This window comes from Ochotona curzoniae, unplaced genomic scaffold (assembly GCF_017591425.1).
Source record: "Ochotona curzoniae isolate NIBS_2020 unplaced genomic scaffold, NIBS_Ocur_1.0 contig_1014, whole genome shotgun sequence".
Classification (NCBI taxonomy): domain Eukaryota; kingdom Metazoa; phylum Chordata; class Mammalia; order Lagomorpha; family Ochotonidae; genus Ochotona; species Ochotona curzoniae.
This window is the reverse complement of record NW_024464920.1, coordinates 377022-403483: the sequence shown is the minus strand read 5'-3', so window position 1 is coordinate 403483 and position 26462 is coordinate 377022. Positions and strand designations below refer to the sequence as shown.

The 26462-nt window shown below is 58.1% G+C and overlaps 1 protein-coding gene across 5 annotated transcripts; it reads right to left on the bottom strand.

The window, feature by feature from the left end:
- CACNB3 (calcium voltage-gated channel auxiliary subunit beta 3) lies at window positions 1-11665 on the bottom strand. Of its 5 annotated transcripts, none has more exons than XM_040978478.1 (13): window positions 11478-11665; window positions 4802-4924; window positions 4519-4641; window positions 3728-3843; window positions 3505-3569; window positions 3292-3311; window positions 3066-3146; window positions 2834-2892; window positions 2621-2730; window positions 2279-2430; window positions 2047-2142; window positions 1802-1951; window positions 1-1354 (listed from the first exon to the last, which is right to left on the bottom strand). In XM_040978478.1, exons 1-13 carry the CDS (start codon window positions 11517-11519, stop codon window positions 1040-1042), a joined length of 1452 nt encoding a protein of 483 aa, XP_040834412.1. In that variant the 5' UTR covers window positions 11520-11665; the 3' UTR covers window positions 1-1039. The 5 variants fall into 5 exon arrangements, with proteins under 5 accessions (XP_040834412.1, XP_040834419.1, XP_040834404.1 ...); XM_040978485.1 differs by having other exon boundaries at window positions 3505-3566; XM_040978470.1 differs by lacking the exon at window positions 11478-11665 and adding an exon at window positions 8848-9005.
- Window positions 11666-26462: the final 14797 nt, after the last annotated feature.

Here is a 26462-nt window from a genome sequence, read left to right as displayed (position 1 = left end):
TGCGTGGTGTTTTATTCACAATGACAGCGAGGTCGGGCAGGGTCTTGTGGAGCATGCTCTGAAGGTCATACATGAGAGCCGGAATGTAAGGGTTTAACTGGGTAGACAGAACCGTGCTGGGCTATCCACCATGTCCCAGCTCTCCTCGTGTGGCCCTAACCTAACAAGCAGCAGCTAGGAGTCGGGGAGGAAAGCCTGGAGCCCCTACCTTTCAGGAGGCATGAAGGGCAAGAACAGAAATGACAGGATGCAAGGGCAAGAGAATGCGGATGGCAGGGAGGCCCCCACGGCGCTTCGTGTTTTCTGCTCCACGAGCCCGTCCGCCCACCCGCCCTGAACCCAAAACCAGGTGGGCCTCCGACCTGACCCCACTGCTTCACTCCTGGCCCCGTCATGCTGGGAAGCCTCCTGGCAGGGGGAGGAGAGGCCTTTCCTCCGAATTGCTATGATCTCTCAGGCCTCGGCCTAGCCTGCCTGCTGCTCCAGCCTGGCAGGTGGGTGCCCCAGCCCAACTGGTGGGAGTACCACCCAACTGGCTTTGATTGTCTCATTTCTTATGTGTGGCAGTGAGGGGAGTGCAGGCCTTCGGACCCTGAAGCCCAACCCCCCAAGTCCCTCGACTGTTCGGACTTGCAACTGCCCAAGACCATACTGCTTCCTCATGCCGTGGTGCCCACACCCAGCCTCTTCTCGTGTGGAGGCGGCTCCCTTCCCTGAGTCTGGTGGGAAGGCCTCTGCTAAGGAGATCCTGGCCTGAGGGCGCTGCCCAGAGGGGCAGCAGCTTGTGCAGGAGAGGAAGGTGCCAGGGGTGCAGGACACACAGCTAGTACCTGGAATGGGAGCCTAGGGGGTCACTGTGCCCAGTAGGTGAGAGGGGGCCCCCTGCTTTTCCTAAGTAGCCCTGAAGCTGGGGCTGGGCAGGGGTTCGTGAGGGCTGAGCCTAGAGCCAGCCTAATGCCAGTCTAGTTCCGGCCTGCCTGGAGTGGGGTGCCCCGGCCAGCTGTGCCTATGCCCAATAGGGTGGTACAGCAGGAGGCCATCAGTAGCTGTCTTTGGGCCAAGGCCGGTTCCGCTGCCAGTTCCGGTCATTGTGGCTGTGCTCCGAGTTCTGGGCTAGGAGCCGGTCCTGGGGGTCATGCCCGTTGGCGCTAGGCAGCCCCGAGGTGTGCTGTCGATGAGGCTGGTACAGGTCCTGGTAGGCATCCGCATAGTCCTCCTCCAGGTGGCGAGAACTGCGGCGTGAGGATCCCGTCCACGCTTGGCGGGAGCTCTCGCTGGCCTCGTCCGAGGGCATCAAGCTGTCCCGCTCGAGGGGCGAGTGCTCCTCGCCACGCTCTGCCAACAGCTGCTGGTTCTGGGGGGACCACACCACAGCTCTCAGCGAGGTGGTACAGGTCTGGCTGTGGCCTCCCTCTCACCTCCAGTAGGATGAGAGCTTCCTCCCCCCTGAGCTCCGAACTCCCAGCAACGGGAAGTCGGATAAGCAAAAAGAGTGCAGGAGCATCAGATACAGAGAATGAGAGAAGACGGACTGGGAGCAGGCGTGGGAGAGAGAGAGAGAGAGAGAGAGAGAGAGAGAGAGAGAGAGAGAGAGAGAGAGAGAGAGAGAGTGTGTTGCTCTGGACTCCTGGGCAGCTACTTCTCGGATCACCCACAGTGCTGTTTATTCCCTCTCTCATCAAAAGGTTCCTGGCCCATCTGTGCTTGCTCTGTCCAGCAGAGCTGACTCTGAAGGCAGGCCAAGGACCATCCTCTTGTAAGGGTATCGGGGAGCCTATCTATACCCTTTGAGAAGGCTTACCTGGAGTCCAGGGATGGCACTGGGTGGGCCCAGAAGCCCAGGACCAGGGGCTGGGTGGTGGGTGGCTCGCCAGTACACCTCCAGGTATTCGGCCAAGTGCTCGCAGGCATCCTCCAGCTGGTTCTCGTCCAGGATGACATCAAATGACTCCTGGGAGGGTAGATGGAGGGCGGGGCAGCCATTGGCGGCCACAGCCCCACCCCCGCCCCCCTGGTGACCCAGGAGCAGCCAGCCCAGGCACTCACGGGTGGACACTGCACCAGCTTGTCGTACGCCATCATCTGTACGGTCAGGTGTTTCATCTGGGACTTCCCCCGGGAGCGGATGAGCCGCTGCAGTACCTGAACAAGGAGTTCACATGCGTGCACACACACAGTATATCAGTAGTGCACAAAGACGACTTGGAGTGGCAAGGGGACTGGGCATGGGGGGAGGCAGCAGCTGCACCGCACTCCAGGGGGGCACCCTGCTTACTACCTTGGGCGAAGAGACTTTGACGAAGACGATGATGGGAGCCAGCGAGGTCTTGGCCAGCTGGGCTGGGTGGTTGATGGTGTCCGCGTCCAACACTACCAACTGCAGGGATTTGGCCAACTCGAATATACGCTCAATTTCACTCTGCACTTCAGCTGGGAAGGCAGGGAGCAGTGGGGCTCACAGTGGCTCCCACTGTTCACCGCACCAGACCTGGAGGACTCCCCAGGGATGCAAAGGGAGGAACTGTGGGGAGAGGTGTAGGGAGTAGAGAGGGCGGTGGGCAGAGAGGCAAGGAGTTGGGGGGGTGGCCGGAGCAGGGCTGTCAGGAGCCCCACGTCTTACCGATGCTGGAGCGGGCAGAGGAGCGCTCGATGATGGTCCGTTTGCCAGGGTTGTTGAGCACGGATCGCTTCGCCAGGGAGAGGTCAGCAGTGACGCGGGTAATAGAGATCCTGGGGGGGGGGGGAATAGTGCAAAGCACAGCTCCCTCCTGGCCCTGCAGTGGGTGCCCCCCTTCTCTGCTTGCCAGGCCCCCAGGCTGGCTGGGCAGCTCACCTGCCGTCAAACCGATGTTTGAGGAAGTCGAAGAGAGCCTTCTGCATCATGTCGGTGACCTGGGGTGGAGATGACACAGACCCTCAGGGAAGCCATATGCCCGTGCGGGGTCCCACTCAAGACCTAGCCACACTGCACATGCAGAGCCTGGGCGCGAACAGCACTTCCCGCTGCTGCCTTCCTACGGAACCTTGGCCAGGAGACTCGACGGGCCAGGCACCTCCGCTCTCACCTCATAGCCTTTCAGAGAGGGTCCCACGAGCACCACGGGCCGCATGGAGGGCACCACGTCGTAGGGGGGAACATGTTCCGCCTGCAAGATGAACACCAGGCCACATCACGACCCTGAGGTTCGTACAGTGCCTGCCTGGGCGCACAGGCAGGGCATCTGAGCTCCTCCCTTCTCTGGTCTTCCCTGAGCTGCGAGTCCCCAGCCCAGCCCCCTGCCCCCCACTCACCTGCTTCTGCTTCTGCTTGGCTTTTTGGAAAAGGAAATAAAAGATTAAAGTTTGGTGAAGGGAGAACGGGGTCCTGGCAGCCCCGTCCCCAGGGAGAGGGTGGGCTTCCTCCCAGCTCCTTCAATCCCTCCGCCAGCCCCTTCCCACGCAGTCCCCTGGACAGACTCCTCAGCTGCCCACCTACCCAAGACAGGTGGGTTGGGGAGAGGCTACCTAGTGACGGAGGAGGGGAGCGGCGGTTGCCAATGTCACTCAGGCTGGAAGGGTTGCCGGATCTCCTGAGAACAGAGAGAGGGGGTGTGTGTGTGTGTGTGTGTGTGTGTGTTCCACAGGCTGTTGAACTTCCACACACTCCACGAGACGTGTGCACAGTTTTGGAGCTGAGTGTGCGAGCAGTCCTTGGCATGCTGTGGTCTGTGGCTGCACCTGTCCTCACCTGGCCTTCTGTTCCTGCTTGAGCCGGATGCTCTCCAAGCGCTGGGGGCTGGGGATGAAGGCGATGTCCCCGCCCTCCTTCACTAGCCGCCCGATCCACCAGTCATTGCTGTACTTCTGCGGAGGGGTTGGGCAGAGAGGCATGCTGAAGGGAGTGACAGCCCAGGGCTCAGGCAGTTCTTTAACGTAAGGTGGTCTGGGATGGAAGGTGCCAGAGGGAAGGGCAGCCCTAGTCTTGGGCCACCCAGGGGACCTGAGGCAGCCAGTGCAGCTCCTCAGGCTACAGCTGTGGGCACTTGGGGGCTGAGGCCTGGGGCACGCGGGGCATACGGCTCAGGCTACAGCTGTGGGCACCTGGGGGCTGAGGCCTGGGGCACGCGGGGCATACGGCTCAGGCTACAGCTGTGGGCACCTGGGGGCTGAGGCCTGGGGCACGCGGGGCATACGGCTCAGGCTACAGCTGTGGGCACCTGGGGGCTGAGGCCTGGGGCACGCGGGGCATACGGCTCAGGCTACAGCTGTGGGCACCTGGGGGCTGAGGCCTGGGGCACGCGGGGCATACGGCTCAGGCTACAGCTGTGGGCACTTGGGGGCTGAGGCCTGGGGCACGCGGGGCATACGGCTCAGGCTACAGCTGTGGGCACTTGGGGGCTGAGGCCTGGGGCACGCGGGGCATACGGCTCAGTGCCGAGGAGCTTGGGGGAGTCAAGGATGGAAGCCAGAGGTGTGGGCTCTGGGGCAGCAGCAGCAGAAGGAAGGCTGGAGACCCATGTGGACCGCAGGGTCGGTCACCTCTTTAATGTGCAGAAAGTCTTTGGCCTCAAAGTTGACTCCCGAGCCCTGGACCGGGCACTCCTCATCCAGCACGCCGCAGTAGCTGACATTGGTCCTCACAGCAAACGCCACGGGTTTGTGCTGGAGAACACACAGCCACATCAATACAAGGGCACAGAGCTCTCTGGGCACTTCCCTGGCACAGGCTGCCCATCACGCACCCATACTCCCGTGACCCCAGCATGTGGCTTCCACCCGACTGGCCTCCTGTCTTGGTCCCTGCCCGTGGGGGTGGGAATACCTTGGCTCTTTCCAGCTGCTGCTGAGCCTGGCTCTCCACTTCGCGCCGGGCACTCTCCCGGTCCTCCTCCAGCGAGACGTCGGAGTCCAGAGACGGGCGGCTGGTGTAGGAGTCGGCTGAACCCTGTAGCAGGGGCCGGAGGGGTGGGGTGGGAGCAGACTTCTGGGCTCAGGCCTGAAGCCTACACACTGCAGCAGCTCCTGGGGTCCCTCCTAACGCACCCCCCCCCCAAGGGCCCCCAGGATCTCTGAGGCTGCAGAAAAGCTGGTGCAATCTACAAATAAGACCATCTGCCCCTCCCCCAACCAGGCATATTGTCACCTTTGAATATTCTCCCGCACCTCCTCCCTTCCCTCTATCACGTGTCCAAGGCAAGCAAAAAACCTATACTGAAGATGACAGACTAGACCACTGTGTGTCCAGGAAGTCCAGCCTGCAAAACTACCGGGGTGCAGGCCTCTCCCCGTCTTAACAGGACTCAGAGGCGGCCCACTTCCAGGAGATCGGCCACCTCCTCAAGCCACTTCTTCCCTGTCCCCACCCCCGTACTTTCCTTTCCTCTCCCACCTGCTGGGGCAACAGGTGAGGCGAGCAGCAAAGAGGCAGACAGAAGCAACACAGGCTCGCTCCTCTCCTGTATCTCCTCCGTTCTCAGGCCCTGGAGGAGGCCCCTCCTGGAGACCGGCAACCCAGCCCAGGACCAAGACCCTGGCCGTGAGGGCAGGGGGTCTTCAGCAGTGTGAAGCAAGGCCAGTCCCCAAGGCCTTGCCCATAGGAGGAGCCTTTGGGTCCAAGCGTGCATCTGTGGCATGCCAGGCGTTTGCGGCCACGATGCAGAGGCAGAGAGGACCAACGAGAGGCTGCGGTTTTCCACTCTGCCTACACGAAAAGGAAGCTTTTTTGTTTTCTACTTCAGTTCTTCTCCCACTTTTATGTATGTATGTATATATTTATTTATATTTTGGACCCGGCACAGTGGCCTAGTGGCTAAAGTCCTTGTCTTATAAACACCAGCATCCCATATGGGTGCCAGTTAATGTCCTGGCTGCTCCACTTCCCATCCAGCTCCCTGTTTGTAGCCTGGGAAGGTAGTTGAGGACGGCCCAAAGCCTTGGGACCCTGTACCCATGAGACCCGGAAGAAGCTCCTGGCTCCTGACTTCGGATCGACTCAGCTCTGGTCTTGGAGGTCACTTGGGGAGTGAATCAGTGGATGGAGAATTTTTTTAAAAAAGATTTATTTATTTTATTGCAGAGTCAGATATACAGAGAGGAGAAGAGACAGAGAGGAAGATCTTCCATCCACTGATTCACTTTACAAGTGACCGCAACGGCCAGTGCTGATCTGAAGCCAGGAGCCTGGAACCTCCTCCAGGTCTCTCATGCAGGTGCAGGGTCTCAAGGCTTTGGGCCATCCTCAACTGTTTTCCCAGGCCACAAGCAGGGAGCTGGATTGGAAGTGGGGCCACTGGGATTAGAACCAGCGCCCATATGGGATCCTGGCATGTTCAAGGCGAGGACTTCAGCAGCTAGGCCACGGCGCCCGGCCCATGGATAGAGGATCTTTCTCTCTGTATCTCTTTCTCTCTGCATTATGCCTTTCCAATAAAAATAAAGCCAGGAGCTTCTTCTGGGTCTCCCACAAGGGTGCAGAGTCCTAAGGCTTTTTGGGTCATCCTCGACTGCTTTCCCAGGCCACAAGCACGGAGCTGGATGGGAAGTGGAATTGCCAAGACACGAACCAGCACCCATATGGGATCCTGGCGCTTTCAGGACGAGGATTAAGCCACTAAGGCCATTGTGCTGCACGGCCCCTTCCAGCTCTCCTGCCTTTTTTTCTTAGGAGTGGAAGCCTAGCATGCTTCTCCCCTCAACTCCGAGATGCTCAGAGCAGGGAAAGGGAACCTTGGAGAAAGGGTTCGTGGTGGTGTGCAGGGGAAGGGGCTTTGGGATATTCACAGTGTAATGTTCCAAGGCCAAGGCCACCCACCCACCACAGGCAGAAAGTAGTCAGACCCTCAGTGGAGATGGCCGTGCTGTCTGGGGCCCACTATGGCATCCTCTACGCCAGCCCCACCTCAGGCAGGACAGCTGGGCCAACCCAGTGTCTAGCAGGCCTAAGGTGAGCACATTTCTACAAAGGTGGAGCCTGTCTGCTTGTCCCTGTCGCTCGGTAGCAGCATAAAGGCTGTGCTGACACTGTGGCTTGGGGTGGGGCCTCCTTCCCGGGGTCCCAGGACCTCAGAAACACCTTAGTGAGCTATGGCTCCAGTGGACAGGGAAGGGAGGCAGGCAGGGCAGCCACACACGTTGGGACCTAACAGATGCGCAGCAGGGACCGGTAAAGGGGCCTGACCAGTAGTTCCTGCTGGGCAGGCTATCGGTGTAATTCAGTCATTTTCATGCTGCGTGGGGGCATCCTGGGCTCTCACTCTAGAATGAAAATGGTAGGAGCTTCCCCCAGACAGCTGGGAAAGGAGGTTCAGAAGACTCAGTCCTCAGGGCTCACCCCTTTCTCATGCACTTCTGTCTTGTAGGGGGACCAGGGCAGCACATTTTGGGGTCTTGCCTTTGTCCCACCCCCTACACCCAAGCAACCAAAGGCTCAGCATCAAGGAGCAGCCAGAAGTGGGCTCAGTGCCGTGGGGTGGTGCCCCCCTCGCCTGGTGAGCGTGTGGGCAGGCTGCAGCTCCTCTCTCGCCTGGTGGGGGGTGGGGGGAGAGGAGGCAGATGAGCCACTGAATTTATTTAGAGCCTGATCTCCCTCCCACTGCTTCAGAAGGGGGCCTGGGGAGGAGCCTGGCAGGCAGAAGGCATGTGTGGGGGAGGCTGATCCAGGAACCAGGGAGGGCAGGAAGGCAGAAGGGGCTGGGGTCAGCAGGCTGCCTGGACACCGCCCACGGTGCCGCCTGGTCCTGCCCTCCAGCCCTGCAGAGAGCCTCCATCTCAGGCTCCCTCGGGCACCCTGGTGATATGCCAGCTGTCACAGTGTCCCGAAGAGGTATCCACCAGTGCCTTGGAAATCAGCTGCGCTAGTTAGCCGCAATGGGATTAGTCCTAAAGGCTTCCCCCATGGAGAGCCGGGCGCAGGAGGAGTCCAGTTCCAGGGGTGGACCGGACGCGATCCGGGCCGGGTGGCAAGAGGCGGCCTCAGGCCAGCCAGGGGCTCTCTCTCCTGGGAGACCTTCTGATGGGACAGCTGAGGTGAGGCTGGCAGCTCCAAGGGGCTCCCAAGCTGCGCCCCGTTCCGGCTCCATCTTTCCAGGCACTCACTCTGTTCTCTGAGCTCCGGGAATCACTGCCTAATGAGCTGATTTGTCTCAGTGGGTCAGGAGATAAAAGCAAAGAAGAGAATTAAATATTTATTGGTTGCCTGAGTGGCTGAACCAAGAGCTTCTTCTCCATCTCCAGGCCCTTCGGCCCCTCTGGCCTCATCTCCTGGCCCTCCACGCTGAGCAGGGGCAGCTGCAGCCCGGGGTGGGGATTGGGGGTGTGGGACCCAGGCCCCAGCCTAGGGGAGGAAATGGGCTACAGGAAGGGTGAACTAAGGTGATGCACCGCAGGCGCGGGAGGAGATGGCGGGGGTGCCTCAAGTTCTACCCTCCTGCTTTGGTCCCCAGCACTCTGATGTTCTCTGCCAGTTCCCTAATTTGCAGCCCAGCGAGTGTGCAATGTCCCCCCTCCCCTAGAGTCGCAGCTTCTCTCCGGCTCTGTTGCTCAGACCCGTCACCCCCGGATCCAACACTCCCGTACAGTCGCGGGGAATTGTGCCTCTGCCCGCTTAGCCTCCAGCCCTCCACCCTCGACCCGGTGCGCCCTGGGCTTCAGAGCCACCTGCTCCAGCCTTGCCCCGCGCTGCTCCTCCCCGCACGGGGAGAAACGCACTGAGGGGCTGCACCAGCTCCAGCAGAACCCCCGCGGGCTGGGGCTGCCGAGGTTCCCAGAGCGCCCCCAGTCACCATCGGGGAGGGGGGAGGGGGCAGCAGGGCCCTCGGAGCGGAGGTGTCGCCCGACTCCCCCACCCCCGCCCCGGCGTGGGCAACTCACCGCCTCCGAGTCCTCAAACCCGGGCACGTAGGAGTCGTCATACATGGGGAGTCCGGGCGGGGTGGCGAGCGGCGCCGGGGCGGGGGCGGCCCCGAGGCAGGGGCGAGGACGCAGGGCCGCGCCCGAGATGCCGGCGAGCACCGCAGCCTCCGGGCGGCGGCGGGCGCGCCAGGGAGGAAGCTGCCGCGAAGACGCCTGCCTGCTCGGGCTCGAGCCGCCGCTGCCCACCCCCACCCGCGGGCCCACCCCGAGCGCGGCCGGGGAGTCGGCGCCGGCTGCACGGCAGAGCGCCCGCCCACCCTGCGCTCGCGGAAGGCGGCGGCGGGGCGCGGCGTGGTGCGGCCGCGGGGCCTGGGCCGCGCGGTGGGCGCGCCAGGGAGCTGGGCAGGAGGTGGGTCCCCGAGCACCCACGGGCCGGGGCGGCGGGCGGGCGGGGCGGAGAGGCCGCGGGCGGGCGGGCGGGCCCAGGCGGGGATGGAGGCGGGGCGAGGCAAGCTGCGGACTCGCCGACGCTCCGCAACCCAGGAACTAACTGGCTCCGCCGGGAGACAAAGGGCTGGGCCGGGGGCGAAGGGGGCGCACGGCGCGGCCGGGGAGGGGGCGCACGGGTCTGCAGGGCGGGAGACCGGGAAGGAAGATGGGGGGGGGTAGACGAGGAGACGGACGGGAGGTGACCGGCTAGGGGAGGGGGTTCCAGGTGAGATGGCGGCGCGTCCCCGGGCACTCCGAAAGAAGCAGAGCCCCGCAGCGGAACGGGGAAGGAATGGGTTTGGCGACCCCGGCCCTCAGCCGGTGCAGCAGCCTCCTTTTCTCCCACTGGCTTTCGGGCCCCTCGGTGCAGGAGTGGGGTCGGCTGACCCTGGAGAAGGGCCTAGGTCTGCGCGGCTGGGTAGGCCTCCCCGCACCTGTTGCGCGGCGGCTGTCATGCCAGTCCCGCCGTAATGCAGGTTTCCCTCCCTCACCTCCTGGCCGAACACGGGGGGGGGGGGGCAACCACTGCGAAGGTGGGCACCTGCCTGCCACCCGGCTGGATGCGGGAAGTAGGGGGAAGGGAGGGTCTCCCCGTCACTGGTGGGGTCAGGGCCACCCTGCCTGGCGGGCGAGTGGGGGCTGAGCCCTTCGGTGGAGCGCCCTTGTATGGAGGAAGCTCCCCGCACCCATGGAGCTTCCTTTGAATCTTGACAGCCTGCAGGCAGGGGGCTACACTTGGAGGTCTCCTAGCATCCTTACCTGAACTCAGTCCTGATCCATTTTCCCATCTTTCACCCCCCCCCCCCGAGGAGGGCGCCAGGTTGGCAAATCCGCTACCTCCTCCCTCCCTGAGCTAGCCTCCGAAGAAGGTTTGGCCAGGTCTGTGGTAGAGAAGGGAAGGCCACCCAACAAACCCACTGGCTTCCTTCCTAGGTCATGGTTCCCTTGGCTAGCCTAGACTCCCAGGAGCCTGCCTGCGGTGGGGCGTGTCCAGGCAGGCGTGCCCAGCATCCTCCAGGACGACTGAGGGCAGCCCTTGCTGCTGGCGGTGGGGTGGGGTGGGTGTGTGAGGGCAGTCTAGCTGCCCAGTCCAGTGGCCGGTGGGGGTGGGGCAGAGGATCGAGGTGCCCCCTCTCAGTTCTTAGGCTTCTTCGGCCCTTTCTCATCCTCTAGAAGGATGCAGCCCCTCAGTGCTCAGTCTCCCCTGGGACACTTGCTAATGGTGTTCTCTGCCGGACCCGCCAGAGGCCCAGGGCGCTGGGAGTCCGTGTAGATCTGCCATTAGGCACCCTGCTTCCTCACACACGTTGTTGTCTTCACTAAGTCTGCTCCCTGGGCATGGGTTGCCATGCCAACCACCCCCATGAGATGGGTTAGGTTCCTTCTATCTGGACCCATCCCCTGGGTCCTGCAGGAGTGCCACCTTCTCCCTCCCTTGCTCCCCATACCTTCAGGGTTGCTACCTGGTGCCCCTTTGTGCTTTCACATCACCCACACCTCTCCACTCTGTCCACAACCTAATGACTGCCTGCTCTTTAGCAAAACACACGCGGCTGTCAGCATCTGTGTGGCTTCTAGCCCTTGTTCTGCTTTCTATAAGGGGTGAGGACCAAGGGCAAGAAAGGGTTGGGGGAGAGGACAGTCCTACACTCTTTGTAGGAGAGAGTTGTTAAACTGGCAGCTGGCCTTGGCTGAGCATGGCAGCCTGTCCTGGGAGGAGATACCCAAGCAGCTAGATTGGGAGCCTGCAACACGCCTTCCAGAGCCTCCTCTAGGTGCACCAGGAAGCTGGGCACATCACAGGCCCCAGGGAATTAAATAGGGAAACTAAGGCAGGCCCTAGGACTTCTGGGAAAACTTACAGTCATCTTCATTAAGCCTGGACCAGGAAAAGGTGCTTAGTTGCTAGGTGCTACCCAGGGGGCTCAGGTAGGGGGTCCTTGGCATCCTGGCACAGGGCTCCTCTCTGGGTCCCCACCCTGCTCTCTCCTCCCAGAGCTGCCAGTTCCAGTTCTACTCTCCTAACCCAGCTTCTGTTTCCCTACGCTTCGCCCCCTCCCGTTGCCTCCCTCGCGATGCTGCAGGCTCCCCCCAAAAAGGAACCCTTTTTCCTGCTTGGGGCGGGGTGCCCTCCCACCCCTGGGGAGGGGCCCCATTACCTCGTTCAGCAGGAAGGTTGCACTGGAGTCAGAAAAAGACATAGACCGGGCTAGCCGCCTCTCCCCTCCCCCGGGCCAGGGGCTCCGAGGCGGGAGCAGGACCAGCCACGGCTCTGCACGCTGGCTCCCGCCTGCACGCCTGGCCTCGCCTCGCACCCGCCCGGCTCCGCCGCCGGCTCCCTTCCCTCTCTCCTGGTTCCTCCCCCTTCCTCCTCCCTCCCGCCCTCCCTCCCTCTCCCTTCCTCTCTCGCCGCTTCTGTCAGTCTCTCTGCCTTTCGCTCCAGCCTCCCTCCACTTCCGTCTCTACGATACCCACTCTCTATTTGGGTGCCTCCCACCGCCTTAACAGCCGCATCTCTCCCCCTCCGCTGCCAGTCCCCTCCTCGGAGCGGGCAGGGCCTCCCCAGCTCCGCCGGCGCAGGGGCGGAGGGTCCGAGGTGGCCCCGGCACCTGCGCTTTGGCGGCGGTGTTCCGCTCGCGCCCAGCCTCCCCTCCGCGCGCCCCGCGCAGCCTCCGGCGCTCGAGCGAGTAACGCGCTGCGGTCCCGGGAGAGGGGACCCAGGGAGAAACTCCAGTGCCCACCCCTCCCAAACCCAGGCCCGACGGCTCCCGCGCGACCCACTTGGCGCCAGCCCAGCCGGGGTGGTCTCTACTGCCACCCCCACACCCACCCCCGCCTCTGGCACCGTGCGGGCTTGTGCCTCGCGGAGCGTGGCTAGGGCGCAGTGCAGCGGCCCCTCCCCGGCCGGCTGCAGCGCCCTGCTGGACTCCGGGTGGCCACGCCGGCCCCCCGGGTGGCGGCACTGGCCCGGACTGCAGGCAGCTAGACGCGGGGGAACGGCCCTGCCAGCAGGAGGCGCTGCCCTGGACCGGAGCAGAGGGTCCCCGGTTCGGATCCGGACCCCGCCGAGGCCGGAATCAAGCCCCTCCCTCTTTACTCCTGACTGGGCAGCCCAGGGGAGGACCCCAGGCTGGGCGCTCTCCCCAACGCGCCTGGGGCTCCTCTGGGGCGCCTGGGGCTCCTTTGGGGCGCCTGCGCCCCCTGCAGACCCTAGACCGTTCCTACCTCCATCCCGGTCCTGAAGGGCGCCCCAGCTGAGTGGGGCTGCGATCCGGCCGACGTGGACTACCGAGCCTAGTCGCCGGCGGGCTCCTCGGGTCGTACCCCTCCCGCCCCTCCAGAGGGCACGTCAAGCCAGACAAGCCCAACTCCTGGCGGGGAGGGGGGCAGGCGTGGAGCTCCCTGGTGAGCGGACTCGCCTCTCATTGGTCCCTCTGCACCCCTGGACCCCCGAGCTGACCGGCAACCAAAGACGGCGGCTGGGCGGGAGAAAGGTATGTGTCATGGAGACCACTGTAGTGGCAACCCTGACCCCCCACTTGGGCAGCCTTAGGGACCCCTCCTCCCAGTGTCCATCCCCTGGAGATGTCGCGGAGACTGTCTCTCCCCGTCTGCGCATCCTCCACTTACCCCTGCTGCAGAAGGGGCCAAGTTGGGGAGCTCGGTTCCGCTTCTACCCCCAGCTGGTCCTTGCACAGGGCCTGAGCGGGAGAAAGCTTTGGGAGGGTCCCCACCCCCCCATGCACACAGTACTTAGCTTTGACCACGAAGAGAAGATAGGCTGTGTGAGTGTGTGTTGTGGCCCTGTGTGCAGGGTTTGACGTGCCTTCCATTTGGCGGTGAGGCCGGGAGGAGAGTGGCCCCTCCTACCCTCTTCACCCGGCTGACCACAGCTAATGGACTAGCTCCTCAGGGCCTCGGGGCAGCTTAAGTTTCCATAGCAGAAGGGAAGTGGGGGCAGCGGGGAGGGGTGCGGGCCGGGGCATCCAATTGTCCTGGCTTGTCGATCCTTCCACTCTGCCGGAACTAGCCTAGGAGCCATCTATGCACCACTTGGGTTAAAATAGAAATATCAATGACTCCTTCCCCAGCCATCACAGGGAATCGGGCTTCACAACAGCTCCACCCCCACCCCCTCCCATCCCAGCGGCTGGACCAACATACCGCTGTCTCCATCTGCCGTCCAGAGCTGGGACCAGGAGCCCGACCTCCAGGTCCCCAGAACTGCCGCTCCCAGTTCCTCTCTGGGCCTGGCTGGGACATACCGTTTTTCTTCCCCCAACTCCAGTTCTTACCTTTCCACATCCAGGCAGGGCTCCCTGCTAAGAGGGCCCTCCAGCCCAGGTGGATGCATTCCTGGGAGCCTGGCCCTGGATGGCTCACTCAGGCCCGGCATTGATACGGAGCTTCCCAGGCACCCTTCATTCCAGTGCTTGATCCCCAACCCTGCGCCGCAGCGAGAACGCTGGCCCGGGTTCCTCTGAGCCCCTCGGCCACTCTGGGCAGACATGATGCTGACCTTCAGGCTCGAGGTGCCATCCGTACCTGGCATAACCTGCACAGCCGCGCTTGGTGTTTGAGAGCCCCCCCGCGGACAGACACTGCTGCACGCCCCCCTTTGTGTCGGTTCCACCTGCTTCCGCCTGCGCGGAAAGGCGCCAGGCCCCTCTCTTCGGAGGAAATTTTGCCCGAGCAGCTTTCGCAGGGATTTCCTGTGGCTGAAGCCAGGGGTTTCTGCGGAAAGTTCTTGCCACAGCGCACCCCAGTCCCTGTTGCTGCTCTCTGTCTGCTGGGCCCAGGAGTTATCGGCTGTTTGAAGGCACTTGCCGCCCCATCCCCTGACACAGCATGTGCTATAAATATGCCTGAAGAGGTTTCTGCTGACTGTGCAGCCAGCGTGCACCCTCCTTCCCAAAACCAAGCCTCTGGAGGGACGGGGAGGTGGCTTACGGTTCTCAGCCCTTGGGGACAGACCGTGTGACTGCTGTGGGCCTGGGGGCACCTCCTGGTGCCTGGGAAAGAGGTGACGGGGTGCCTGGAGCACGCTTTGGCCTGCAGCATGGACGTGCTTCCTGCATGTTAATTTTGCCATCTTAGTTCTCATCTTTCCTTATGGCTGCACTGCATGCCAGGGTGATCCTGCTTCCACAGAATGGACTGGAGTTCCAGCTTACCCCAGTCGGGGAGGAGTTTAAGAGGCCGCATCTGAGGGCTGCCTTCACCACCTCGCCCCCTTCACCGGTGGCCAAACCCTGCGCCTGCCACACTCTTGATGCTTGAGGTCTCCCAATCCCTGTGGGTGTCCCAGCTTTGTCACTCAGGGGTGGACCTAGGGGTTCTAGGGCCCCTCCGTCTGGGGTGGAGCCTAGGTGCCGGCGGAAAAAGTTGCCCCTCTCTGGAACAGCTAAGCCTGCGCTTAACTCTGCAGACCCTAGACTGCGAGCTGTTAAGAGAAGGGAGTTCCCCACATGGCGATGGCCAAAGCAGGCTGACCATCCAAAACTGGGGCCACAGGAGCTACCGGCATCCTGGGGCCCAGCAGCTGGGCAGCTGCCAGGAGGCTGGGTGTGCCCCACCCCCCCACCCCAAGGCTCAGAGCCCCAGCATGCATAGCAGAGAGGCCTGGGGTGAGGGCCATGCAGTCCTTCCTGTGGGTCCTTTCTATGGGTCATCCCTAAAGCACTGCCTTTTGTGAATGCCTTGATTCCCCACTGGCCTTTTAGGACACAGGCAGCATGGAGGGGAGGCAGCGGCCCACGCAGGTTGGGTCCCTGTCTGCTGGATGCCCCACTGAGTTTAAGCCGCTGAGCTGTGGTAGCCCTCCCTGGCTCAGAACGAGGACATGGTGCCTGCAACCTCTCTGGGAATGAATAATTGAGGAGGGCATAGTGCTGGCTGCTCAGTTGCCATCCCACGGGCCCAGTACTGCCTCTGCTGCTCACTGCGGGGAGCTGAGTGAGCCTGGCTAGGAATGGGGACTGGGGAGAGGCAGCTACAGGGTAGGGACTGGGAGGGTGGGGAGAAGCCACGTGGTACAGTTCTACTGCCCACCCCCATCACTGGTTGGGAAAAAGGCAGAGGTACCCTGGAACCAGCTTGGGAAGTGGAACTGGTGGTCACCTGGGGTGGGAGGTTTGGACACACACCCTGGGGGTGGCATAAGGACCTGGCTCCTTCTCTAGAGATCTGAAGTCGGTGTGAGCGGGGCTTTTAGGATACTGGGCGCGGCTAAGGGCAGGGGCCGCAGAGCAGGGAGGTGAGTGGCATAGCTGCTGGAGGCACACAGGCCTGTGCAGGCGGGGGAGGAACGCTCCTGCCAGACCTGGGGAAGAAGGACTCCCAGAGGCCCAGTCCTGGTTCCCCCCCCCCCCCTTCTCCCAGGCAGTGCTGGGCAAGACATTCTTAGCTCAGAAATCCAGTTGCAGTGGAAAAAGCCAGTGCTCACTGTAGCGGAAGGTCTGTGAGAATTCCGAAGTGACTCGGGAGTCACTGATGGCTGGGGCTGGGCAGCTGGGCAGCTGGGCCCGCCCACTGCCTGAAGCCAGTGACCTGCATGCGGCCCCTGGCCTGGGCCTGACCCAGGGAGGAACTCTGTGGTTCCTTCCACCTCTGGGAGTGGATGACTGGCCAGAGGCCACAGTGAGTCCACGGATGGCTGTGCCTTCAGAGCCACTTTAGCGACTATGCCTCCTGGAAGCTTTCTGTGGCAGTGTGTGGGCTGTGTATGCTACACTCTCGGGCCTGGGGGCTGCACGCTCGGGTCAGGGGTGCCGCACACTCAGGCTGGGGGTGCTGCATGCTTGGGCTGGGAGCTGCACGCTCGGGCTGGGGGGCTGCACGTTCAGGCTGGAGGGCTGCACACTTGGGCTGGGGGGCTGCACGCTCGGGCTGGAGGGGCTGCACGCTCGGTCTGGGGGGTGCTGCACGCTTGGGCTGGGAGCTGCACACTCAGGCTGAGAGGCTGCACGCTCGGGCTGGGAGCTGCACACTCGGGCTGGGGGGCTGCACGCTCGGGCTGAGGGGCTGCTCAGGCACTTGGTGCTCTTCCATGGCCAATGCCACAGCCATTAGCAGGCACTCCACACTCATGTCCCGTCTATAGCAATCATGCATCACACATTTCCTGACTCTGCTTTGAGGCTGTGTGAATAACATGACAGGCATTTTGGAATGCAGTTCTTAAACAGCCTTTGTTTTTTTAAAATATTTATTTACTTATTTGGAAGGGAGACTGAGAGCAAGCAAGGGTTCTCATCCACGGTTCCTCCCCGGATGCCCCACTGACAGAGCATCACCCCTGCCTGCTGGGATCTGGATTAGCAGGAAGATGGAGCCGGGAGCTGGAGCCAAGACTAAACCCAGACACACGTCTGAACAGGCAACCTAACCCCTAGGCCAAGTGCCTGCCCCAGCATACCTTGTATTGTTGCGGAAGCTGTATCTGTGGATTATAGAAATTAGGAAACACACATAAGGCATAAAAACAAAATATCATATAACCGCTAGTGTGAACACTTTCTATATAATCATCTGGATCTTTTAATCTTCAAAAATTTAAAAGCTGAGCTAGAATTCAAAGAAGGTGTGCTCCAGTGTTAAGTACATAGCTGGGTAAATTTTGAATGATGTGTATGTCTGTATGCTTAGGATAACTGTATCCTAAGCAAGATCCAGGACATTATTTTCATTCCAGAAATTTTCCCCAAGGCCCTCCCACTCAGTGTCCAGCTTCCAGGGGCAACAGCTGTTGACACTCTTAATACCCTCGATGAGAATGACCTGGTCTTGAACTTCCTATAAAAGGAACAGTACAATGCTGCATTGCTGGAAAAACTCTGAACCCACAATGAAAGTGAGCAACAAGGGTGGTGAGTTCCCACCTGCCTCCTGCCCCGCACGTGCGCGGCTTCCTCGTGGTCAACATCGCACAAGGCAGGGCCTTTCGTGGGGTGGGCACTGGTGATCACCCACAGCCCGCAGGGGGCTGCTGCTTCCTCCTGTGAGTGTAAAACCACACCACGGGTGCCCCCTGCCGTGATGGCGTGCCCCTTCAGCTCTGAGAGACCCCTAAACTCTCGCTTCTCAGGCCCTTCCCTGGTCGCTTCGCTGAGCTCTTTTATTTGGTTTTTATTGAATTTATTTTATTTTATTTTTTCAAATGATGATTACATGGTTGACCAAGGTGGGAAGGATTGAGGGCTAGGGAAAAGTGGGTGAGACCATTTGTTTCCTACTTCTCCATTTCTTCTTGTCTTTAGGGGAAGGGGAGAGATAAAGGGGGAAGCCACACCCAGCCCCCCAAATGTCCCAGTGCCCAGGGATGGGGAACCGCCACCCAGTATCAACCCAGCGTCCCGATGTAGTGCGTGTTCCGAGGGTTCTGACCAAGTGGTTTGGACAGTTCTGCAATGCTGTCAATTTCACTGGTCCGAGGGTGAGGCAACCCTCCCAATGTCCATTGGCTGCCATAGTTGAGCTCAAGTCTCCATTCACCCAGATCTTTTATTTGGATCAGATCAAAGCCAGGAATAAGGAGCCAGGAGCTTTATTCAGGTCTCCCCCGTGGGTGGCCATCTTCCACGTCCTTCCCAGGCACATTATTAGCACGGGACCTGATCAGAAGTGGAATAGCCAGGACTCAAATGTTGTCACCACAAGGTCAGCTTAACCCACTGTGCCACAGCATTGGTGCTGGTGTGGCAAGTAGCTTTGTTTCTGAAAAGCACCCTTGTCCAAGAGGCTGCTCTGGGAGCTCTGCCCAGAAGTGGCCCCAGTTCTTCTCCACATAGCTGAGAGATCATCACGTGAAATAAACAGTCAAAGAACATTGCCTGATAGTAAAGGAATATTCACGGTAAACAGTGAAAATGCCTAAGGAAGGCTGGGACATGAAGCCTGCAGTGTTCCTTCTCACGGTGAGGTGGGCTGGGCGGGAGGTGAGTCAGGGCACCTAGAGCTTCCTGCCTCTAGCCCTGCACCCTAGCTGCGGCCCTTGAACCCTTTTCTGCAGGGCCACCTTCCCAGGGTGTACCGATGTCGCCTGCCTGACAAAGAGGATGCCATGCACACTGATGTCCCCGGGAAGAGGCCGTGGCCACCTTCTCAGGGGACGCCACCAAAGTCCCACCCCCTGGCCAATGAGGAGGACTGCTGAGCCTCTGTGCCTCCGTGCCCCTCCTCACAGGCAGAGTCCCTTCCCGGGGCTGCCCGCACTCTCTCCGGATGCTGTGTGCTCCATCTCTTTCAAAATGAATCCAGCTTTCTTTTTTGCACCGTAGTGGTGTCTCTGCTTTGAATTCTTATCTTACACAAGGGTGGGAATCTGGAAGACGACGACGACGGCCCACGTTCCCATAGCAACCATAGCTGACTTCATTCTCGGACTCCTAGGCTCTGGCCTTTTGCCTATCTCGCCTCCTAGAAAACTGCCGCCCACTTCCAAAGAGGGCTTAAAAAAAAAAAAGATTTACTTATTAATTTGCAAGGCAGAATTAAACAGAATGACGGAGAGACTGAGATCTTCCATCCGCTGATTCATGGTCCAAATGGCTTCAACAGCCAGCCAACCCCGGGATGTGGACCGTGTTGCCCTGCCTTCTCAGGCACTCTTGGTATGGAGTGCAACCACGACTCCGGCTGGTGCCCCATCCAACTCCGACCCCTGCAAAGAGCGCTTTGCGATGCTCTGGTGCCAATACGTGGCTTCCTGGTTTCCCTGCCTTTTCATTCCCAGCCTGCTTTCCTGGGGTGTGTGTGACAATATGGGAAACCTTCTAAATGCCCTAAACATTTGTTTAGATTTTATTTACTCTTCTCTCTTTCTCTGTTACTCTGCTTTTCAGGTAGATAAACAAAATCTAAGAAATATATTTTTTAAAAAATGCTAAAGGTATGTTCATGGTGGCATAGCCGTGTCTGCGGCTTGGCCATCCTCACCCCCTGTCAGAGGCTGACAGTTCTGGCTGCTCTGCTTCTGCTCCGGCTTCCTGCCAATGCATCCTGGGAAGCGACAGAGGATGGCCCAAGGGCTTGGAGCCCAGATTGCCCTCTGGCTTCCTGGCTTTTCCCGGGCCCAGTCCTGGCTGTCGTGGACATTTGGGGGCATAAACAAGCAGATAAACAATCTGTTTCTCCCCCCTCTTTCCACCTTTCAAGTAGATGAAAATAAAAATAAACATTAAAAAAAAAGCTTTGATGTTCCCCATTTGCAGTTAAAAACTTTTCATCTGCAAAAATAAATAAATAAATAAAAGTTTAAGAAGGCCAAGAAGATCCTGAAAATTTCCATGACAAATTTGTTATGTTGGGGAAAATGTCAAGTGTGTCCGCTTGTTTCTGGATCAACTCTGTGCAGTGCAGTAGGTGCGCTTGGGGCGCTCCAGGGGCCGTTCGCCCTCGTGCCTGGAACTGCACCTGCTCGGCAAAGAGGAAATGGAGGGAGCCCAGGGCACTGTGTCTTCTCTTACGGGAGCATTTTCCCACTGGTATAAAAAGCTCAGAAGGCTTGGTGTGACTCCAGTGTTTGATCTTGGTCAATTTTGCAAGAATGATTGCACGAGCGCAAATACTTTCCACCCAGAGTCCCCGGCTTGCGGCACTGTGCCAGATCTGCTCTGTCTCCACGTAGGTGCATGTGTGTGTGTTGGACCATGTCGGGCCTAGCAGTCAGCATCAACCTCCCTCTGACCTATGTCATCGTCTGTTGACCAAGAAGAGCAACAATTCTGTGTAACCTTAGGACGGTTAACAACCGCGGGAGACTTAACACTGATACGCTATTATCTACATTTCCCCAACTGTCTCAATCACGTCTTACAACTGATTAGAAAAAAACCTAGTGGGGAGTGTCTTTGGCTTACCCATTGGGATCCCCGCATGCCACGCACATCCCTGGCCTGGTTGCCGGCTTCCTGCCGAGGCAGCCTCTGAGAGGCAGTGGTGTCGGCTCCTGCATTGGAGGCTGGGTTGGAGCCCTCGGCTCCCACCTGCGACCTGGGGCAGCGTAGCTGCGTGGTGACGTGCCCCCGTTGCACATTTCTGGGTGCCGTTGTGCCTTTCCAAGTGCAGCGCTCCGGAGCCTATGGTGCCCTTCTGTCCCATTCGTGGTGCTGTTCAATCAGATCAGCTGGTTAAGGGCTGGGGTCCCTGTTGTCTGTCTTACTCAGGGAGGATGTCACCGCTCTGAGTGAAGAGTGGAGACAGGGGCAAGCTTACCTGGGTCCATGGTGGGGTGAGGTGGCTCCTTGCCAGGGATGGAGAGTCTTGGAGCCCATTTGTGCCAGCCCAGCCACAGTCGAAGCTCTTCTTCCTCTTCACCTCCCCTGCCCTTAAGCCCTGGGCTTAGATCGCAGGCTGAGAGCCACCTGGCGCAAACCAAATTAAAACAGATTCTTGTGCTGTGGGTCTGACTGTGCCCATCAGTGCAAGGCACCGGCGGTGAGCTGCAGGACTGAGTTCAGTCATCTGTGTGCTGGATATGGGCCTGCCGTGGCAGCCTCTGCGGCTGGAGAAACGGGGGACCATGTCGCCGGCCACCTGCTTTCCGTCTCTCTCACCTTTGGCACACATCCACAAAGCTGACTTCTTGTCTGGCTGGTAGGTGGCAGGATCAACTTGGTCTGTAGCAGCTGCCTAGCAAGGGAGAGGGGAAGCAGAGGGAAAGTGCTCCCGTGAGCCTCTGCTTACCACTCTAAAGTCCTTTAAAGAAAATATAGGTGGCCTGGGGGCGTGGTCTAGTGGCTAAGGTCCTCGCCTTGAATGCACCAGGATCCCATATGGGCGCTGGTTCTAATCCCAGCAGCTCTACTTCCATCCAGCTCCCTGCGTGTGGCCTGGGAAAGGAGCCGAGGACAGCCCAAAACCTTGGGACTCTGCACCTGCGTGGGAGTCCTGGAAGAAGTTCCTGGCTCGGAACCCTGAGTGGTCCTCAGAATCAGAAGAACAGTAAACTTCCTTCAGGACTAGGAAGAGGAGCTTTCTCTGGTCCTTACTTAGTTCCAACTCTGGGTCCGCACCCTCTGCAATGACCATCAGGGTCGCTCCAGAGCCCTACCCCCCTCAAATACACACACACATACACACACACACACACACACACGCACACAAATTAGAATAGATAGGCAGAGAACAATAAGGAAAGATCGGTCAGCATGGACTCACACATACCTTACTAGATAGGACACAAAGAGCAAGTACTCCTCACCAAGGTATGAGAGATTTCTCTGCACACCCCTCCTAAAGCTGTTATGCACCTCAATTGTTAAAATATCATTGAAGTAGTCACAGGAGGTTAAGAACTTGCATGTAATTTTAACATATTGTTTACTCAACACTATGTCAATGAATTCCATCACGTTATATATTGTTGCTGATGGGGCTTTTAATTGATCGGGATTTTATTCTTTTGGCTCTACCTTCAGACCAGAGAAGGTCTCCCCAACAAACCGTTGAACTTATCTGGACAATAAGATGCTGGACTCTCTGCTTGGTATATGCTTGCAGTAAAGGAATCTCAACTGAACTTGAACTACAATAAGGTGGAGGAATCCACCATGGGGGGAGGGTTAGGGGAGGGGTAGGAGGAATCCCAGTACCTATAGAACTGTGTCTCATAATACAATGTAATTAATTAAAAAAAAAAAAAAGTTCCTGGCTCCTGGCTTCGGATCGGCACAGCACCGGCCGTTGCGCTCACTTGGGGAGTGAATCAGCGGACAGAAGATCTTTCTCTCTGTCTCTCCTCCTCTCTGTATATCTGACTTTGTAATGAAAATGAAATAAATCTAAAAAAATTAAAAAGAAAATAGAGGCATCGTGACATTTCACTGCCAGCGCCTTCTTTCCAAAGCACCACTTGCACCTCCTCGTATTCTGAAGCCGCTGCTGGGTATACAGCAAATGGTGAGAGCCATTGTGTGCGCATGTGCACTACTTCCAGTGGCCAGGATTGCAGAATCTCCCGGTGGCCATCTACAGACGAAGGGCTGAGGAAAAAGATGAAGAAGAAGAGAAAAAAAGCCTTGTACATAGCCTTAAAATGGCAGGAAATTCTTTCATTTGCAACTAAATGAGTAAATGCAGAGCATGCTCCAACATAGCAAGATAAGTACATAGTGCCTCAGATTCCCGTCCATGTGGAATCTACAAAAGGAAGCAGGGATTAGAAGGGCGCTCCCTGGGGCGGGAGTAGGGGCCGGGGTGTTTGTCAGGAAACTTCCTCCGTGAGAAAGGAGGCTGCGTGCAGTCCGCAGGCCGTCTGCCGCGAGGACTGGGCTGAGGGGCGATGCATCACACTCCCGTGAGCCGCACTGAGAGCAGGTTTTCAGTGTTTGCAACGCCCCGCACAGCACACACGCACAAAACCGCCGAGGGAATGCATGTATTAATTATCTTGATTCAGACATTCTGAAAGGTGTGCATATTTCAGAGTAACATATTGTACCTAACTAACGCATACGGCTTTACTTGTTAATGAAAACAAACATTAGTGAAAGTGCTAAAGCTGAATAAAATTTTCTTATAGCACCAACATTAACATCATCCCTCCAGACACAATTAAAAATAGTTCCACTGGAGGTCCGGCGCCATAGCTTCGTGGCTAAAACCCTTGTTTTGCATGTGCCAGAATCCCATCTGGGTTAGTAACCCAGTTGCTCCACTTCCCATCCAGCTCCCTGCTTGTAGTCTGGGAAAGCAGCGGAAGACAGCCCAGAGCTTTGGGACCCTGCACCCGCGTGGGAGCCACAGAAGAAGCTCCAGGCTCCTGGCTTCAGATCGGCTCAGCTCTGGCTCTTGCAGCTCCTTGGGGAGTGAATCAGTGGATGGAAGAACTTTGTCTCTCCTTCTCTCTGTAAATCCGACTTTCCGATAAAATAAATAAATAAATAAATAAATAAATAAATAAATAAATAAATAAGTCTTTAAAAAAAATCTTTCCACTGGGTGGGCATGGTGGCCCAGCATGTGAAGATGCTGCGTAAGAGGCCCACTTCCTGTGCTTCTCATCCAGCTTCCTGCGAATGGGCACCCCAGCAAGCACGAACTTGGGTCCCTGCCATGCACATTGGAGACTGGATGGCACTCCCGCTCCTCCGTGCAGCCTGGTCCGTTCCGGACATTGCGGACACTTGGGGAATGCAGCAGGGCGAGGAAGACCTCTCTGTGGCTCTCGCTCTCTCCCCTTCCCTTCCCCTCTCTCTGGAACTCTGCTTTTGTCAAATAAATACATATTTTAGAAATTTCATCTATACCCAGTACCTCATCAAATTTTTCTATGTGTTCTTCTTTCTTTTTTTTTTTTTTTAAAAAGATTTACTTATTTTTATTGCAAAGTCAGATATACAGAGAGGAAGATCTTCCGTCTGATGATTCACTCCCCAAGTGAGCGCAACGGCCGATGCTATGCCGATCCGAAGCCAGGAGCCAGGAGCTTCTTCCGGGTCTTCCACACGGGTGCAGGCTCCCAAGGCTTTGGGCCGTCCTCGACTGCTTTCCCAGGTCACAAGCAGGGAGCTGGATGGGAAGCGGAGCTGCCGGGATTAGAACAGGTGCCCATATGGGATCCTGGCGCATTCAAGGCAAGGACTTGAATTAGGCCATTAGGCCATGGCACCGGGCCCTTGTTCTTTTTTCTAAGATTCATTTGATGTATTTATTTTTTATTTGAAAGGAAAAGTTACAGAAAAGAGAAGGAAACAGAGAGAGAGATCTTTCATCTGCTGGATCCCCAAATGGCGGAAGTGGCTGGAGCTGAGCCGATCCAAAGCCTGGAGCCAGGAGCTTCTTCCAGGTCCCCAATGACGATGCAGGGACCCAAGCACTTGAGCCGTCCTCTGCTGCGTTCCCAGGCCATGGGCAGGGCGCTGGATCTGGAGTGGGGTAGCTGAGACTCAAACCCACACCCGTATGGGATGCCAATGCTGCAGGCAGTGGCTTTACATGCTACCCCGGTCCCGCATTTCCTATGTGTAACAGGGGTTAATTTAGCCAGAACTGGGTTTGGAAGGGACTGAAGAAGCCCGCAGGAAGTTGGGTTTTGAGCAGGGCTCTGGCAGCAGTGCCTCTCGCTGACGGCAGCTCCCTGGAGTACGTGGGCCTATGGCTGCTGCCTTCTGGGATGTCTCAGTAGGAGGCTCAGACTGGAGCTGACACTCTGTTACGGGATGCCTGTGTCGCAAGCAGTGGCTCAGCCTGCTCTACCACAAGACTGGGCCCAGCAGATGGATATCTTAACTGCTGAGCCAAATGCCTGACGTCATGCCCAGACTCATGTTTTTTAAAAAAATCTATTTCTTTATTTATACTGGAAAGACAGATACGCAGAGAGGAGGAGAGACAGAGGAAGATCTCCCGTCCAATGGTTCATTCCCCAAGCGACCACAATGGCTGGAGTTGAACCATCTGAAGCCAGGAGCCAGAAGCTCCTTCTGGGTCTCCCATAAGGGTACAGAGTCCCAAGGCTTTGGGCCATCCTCGACTGCTTTCCCAGGCCACAAGCAGAGAGCTGGATGGGAAGCAGGGTCACTGGGATACGAACCAGTGCCAATATGGGATCCTGGCATGTGCAAGACAAGGACTTTAGCTGTTATGCTGTCGCGCCGGGCCTCCATTTTTTATTTCAAAGGCAGAAAGAGATAGTTTGTTTCTCAAATAGTCACTATGGCTGAGGTGGAGCTAGGCCTGAGATAGGTTCTTGGAACTTCATCCAGGTCTCCCACGCTGATGCAGGGACCCAAGGACTTGGGTGTTCTCTGCTGTTTGCTTTCCCAGGCCACAGGCAGGGAGTTGGATGGGAAGTGGAGCAGCCGGGACACCAACTGGCACCCATATGGGATCCTGTTGCCACAGGGTGGAGGATTAGCCTGTTGAGTCATGGCATAGGCCATCCTCCTTCTTTTTAAACAAAAGATTTACTTATTTCATTCGAATGGGAGAATTGTAGAGGGGAAAGAGAGAGAGAGAGAGAGCTACTCATTGGTTCATTTCAAATGACTGCAATGGCTGGAGCTGGGTTGACTTGAAGCCAGAAGATTCTTGCAGGTGTCCCATGTGGGCGCAGGGCTTGAGGGTTTGAGCCATTCTCTACTGCTTTCCCAGTAAGCAGGGAACTGAATCAGAACTGAAGTAGCCAGGTTCCGAACCACTGCCCATCACAGGTGGAGGTTCAGCCCTACTATGCCATGGTCAGTCCCCGGTCATCTTGCCTATAAAACAGGAGCAGGCTTCAACTAACATGAGTGGAGAAGATATTTATTGGGAGGGTGATAGTGAATAATCTGCTCACTGGAATGACAGAGCAGTCTGTTGGGAGACACCCGCCCCTGCTGATGACACCAGAATAAATTCTAAGTTGCCCGTGCTTGTTTTGAAAATTCATTTTAAACATTATTATTATTTTTTTTTAAATTGAAATGGCAGGGCCTGGCACAGTAGCGTAGCAGCTAAAGTCCTCGCCTTGAATGTGCCAGGATCCCATATGAGCGCTGGTTCGTATCCTGGCAGCTCCGCTGCCCATCCACCTCCCTGCTTGTGGCCTGGGAAAGCAGTTGAGAATGGCCCAAAGCCTTGGGAGCCTGCACCTGCGTGGGAGACCTGGAAGAGCTCCTGGTTCCTGGCTTCGGATCAGCGCACAGCACTGGCCATTGCGGTCACTTGGGGAGTGAATCATCGGACAGAAGATCTTCCTCTCTGTCTCTCCTCCTCTCTGTATGTCTTTGTAATGAAGATAAGATAAATCTTAAAAAAAATATAATTGTTGCAGGTCCGGGACCCACCCGCTGCCTTCATTGGGCAGTGAATGGGATTTGGGCCTGGGAATTTAAACCTCCAGCAGCCTCCTGGCAGCTGGTGGGTCTCAGGACGGGGCGTCTCATGCCTGGATCCCAGACAGCTGCCATGTGCACATGGTGAGCTGTTCCAGAGTGGTTAGTGCGCCATTTGGTGCCAGGCTCTGCCTGCTGGCCGCCCGGCCGGGGCGCTCTGGGGATTTGGTTCTTTGAGTTGCTGCTTAATTAGCTTCAGGTTGAACTCATTGTGCTTCTTGGACCTGAAACAGGCAGTAACTCTTCCTTTGTAAAACTTGTAATCACTAATAATGCTGACCACCAAATACCAGTCCATGCAGAAGCCTGGGCTTGGGGCTTGTC

What these genes read in the sequence shown, in the direction of transcription:
- CACNB3 (XM_040978470.1), bottom strand. Translation starts at nt 8,892, where the DNA reads ATGTATGACGACTCCTACGTGCCCGGGTTTGAGGACTCGGAGGCG. An exon ending in ACTTTCTGCACATTAAAGAG is followed by an intron (nt 3,844 to 4,518) that starts GTGACCGACCCT and finishes ACCCCTCCGCAG; the next exon opens with AAGTACAGCAATGACTGGTG. An exon ending in TCAAAGTCTCTTCGCCCAAG is followed by an intron (nt 2,143 to 2,278) that starts GTAGTAAGCAGG and finishes CTCCTTGTTCAG; the next exon opens with GTACTGCAGCGGCTCATCCG.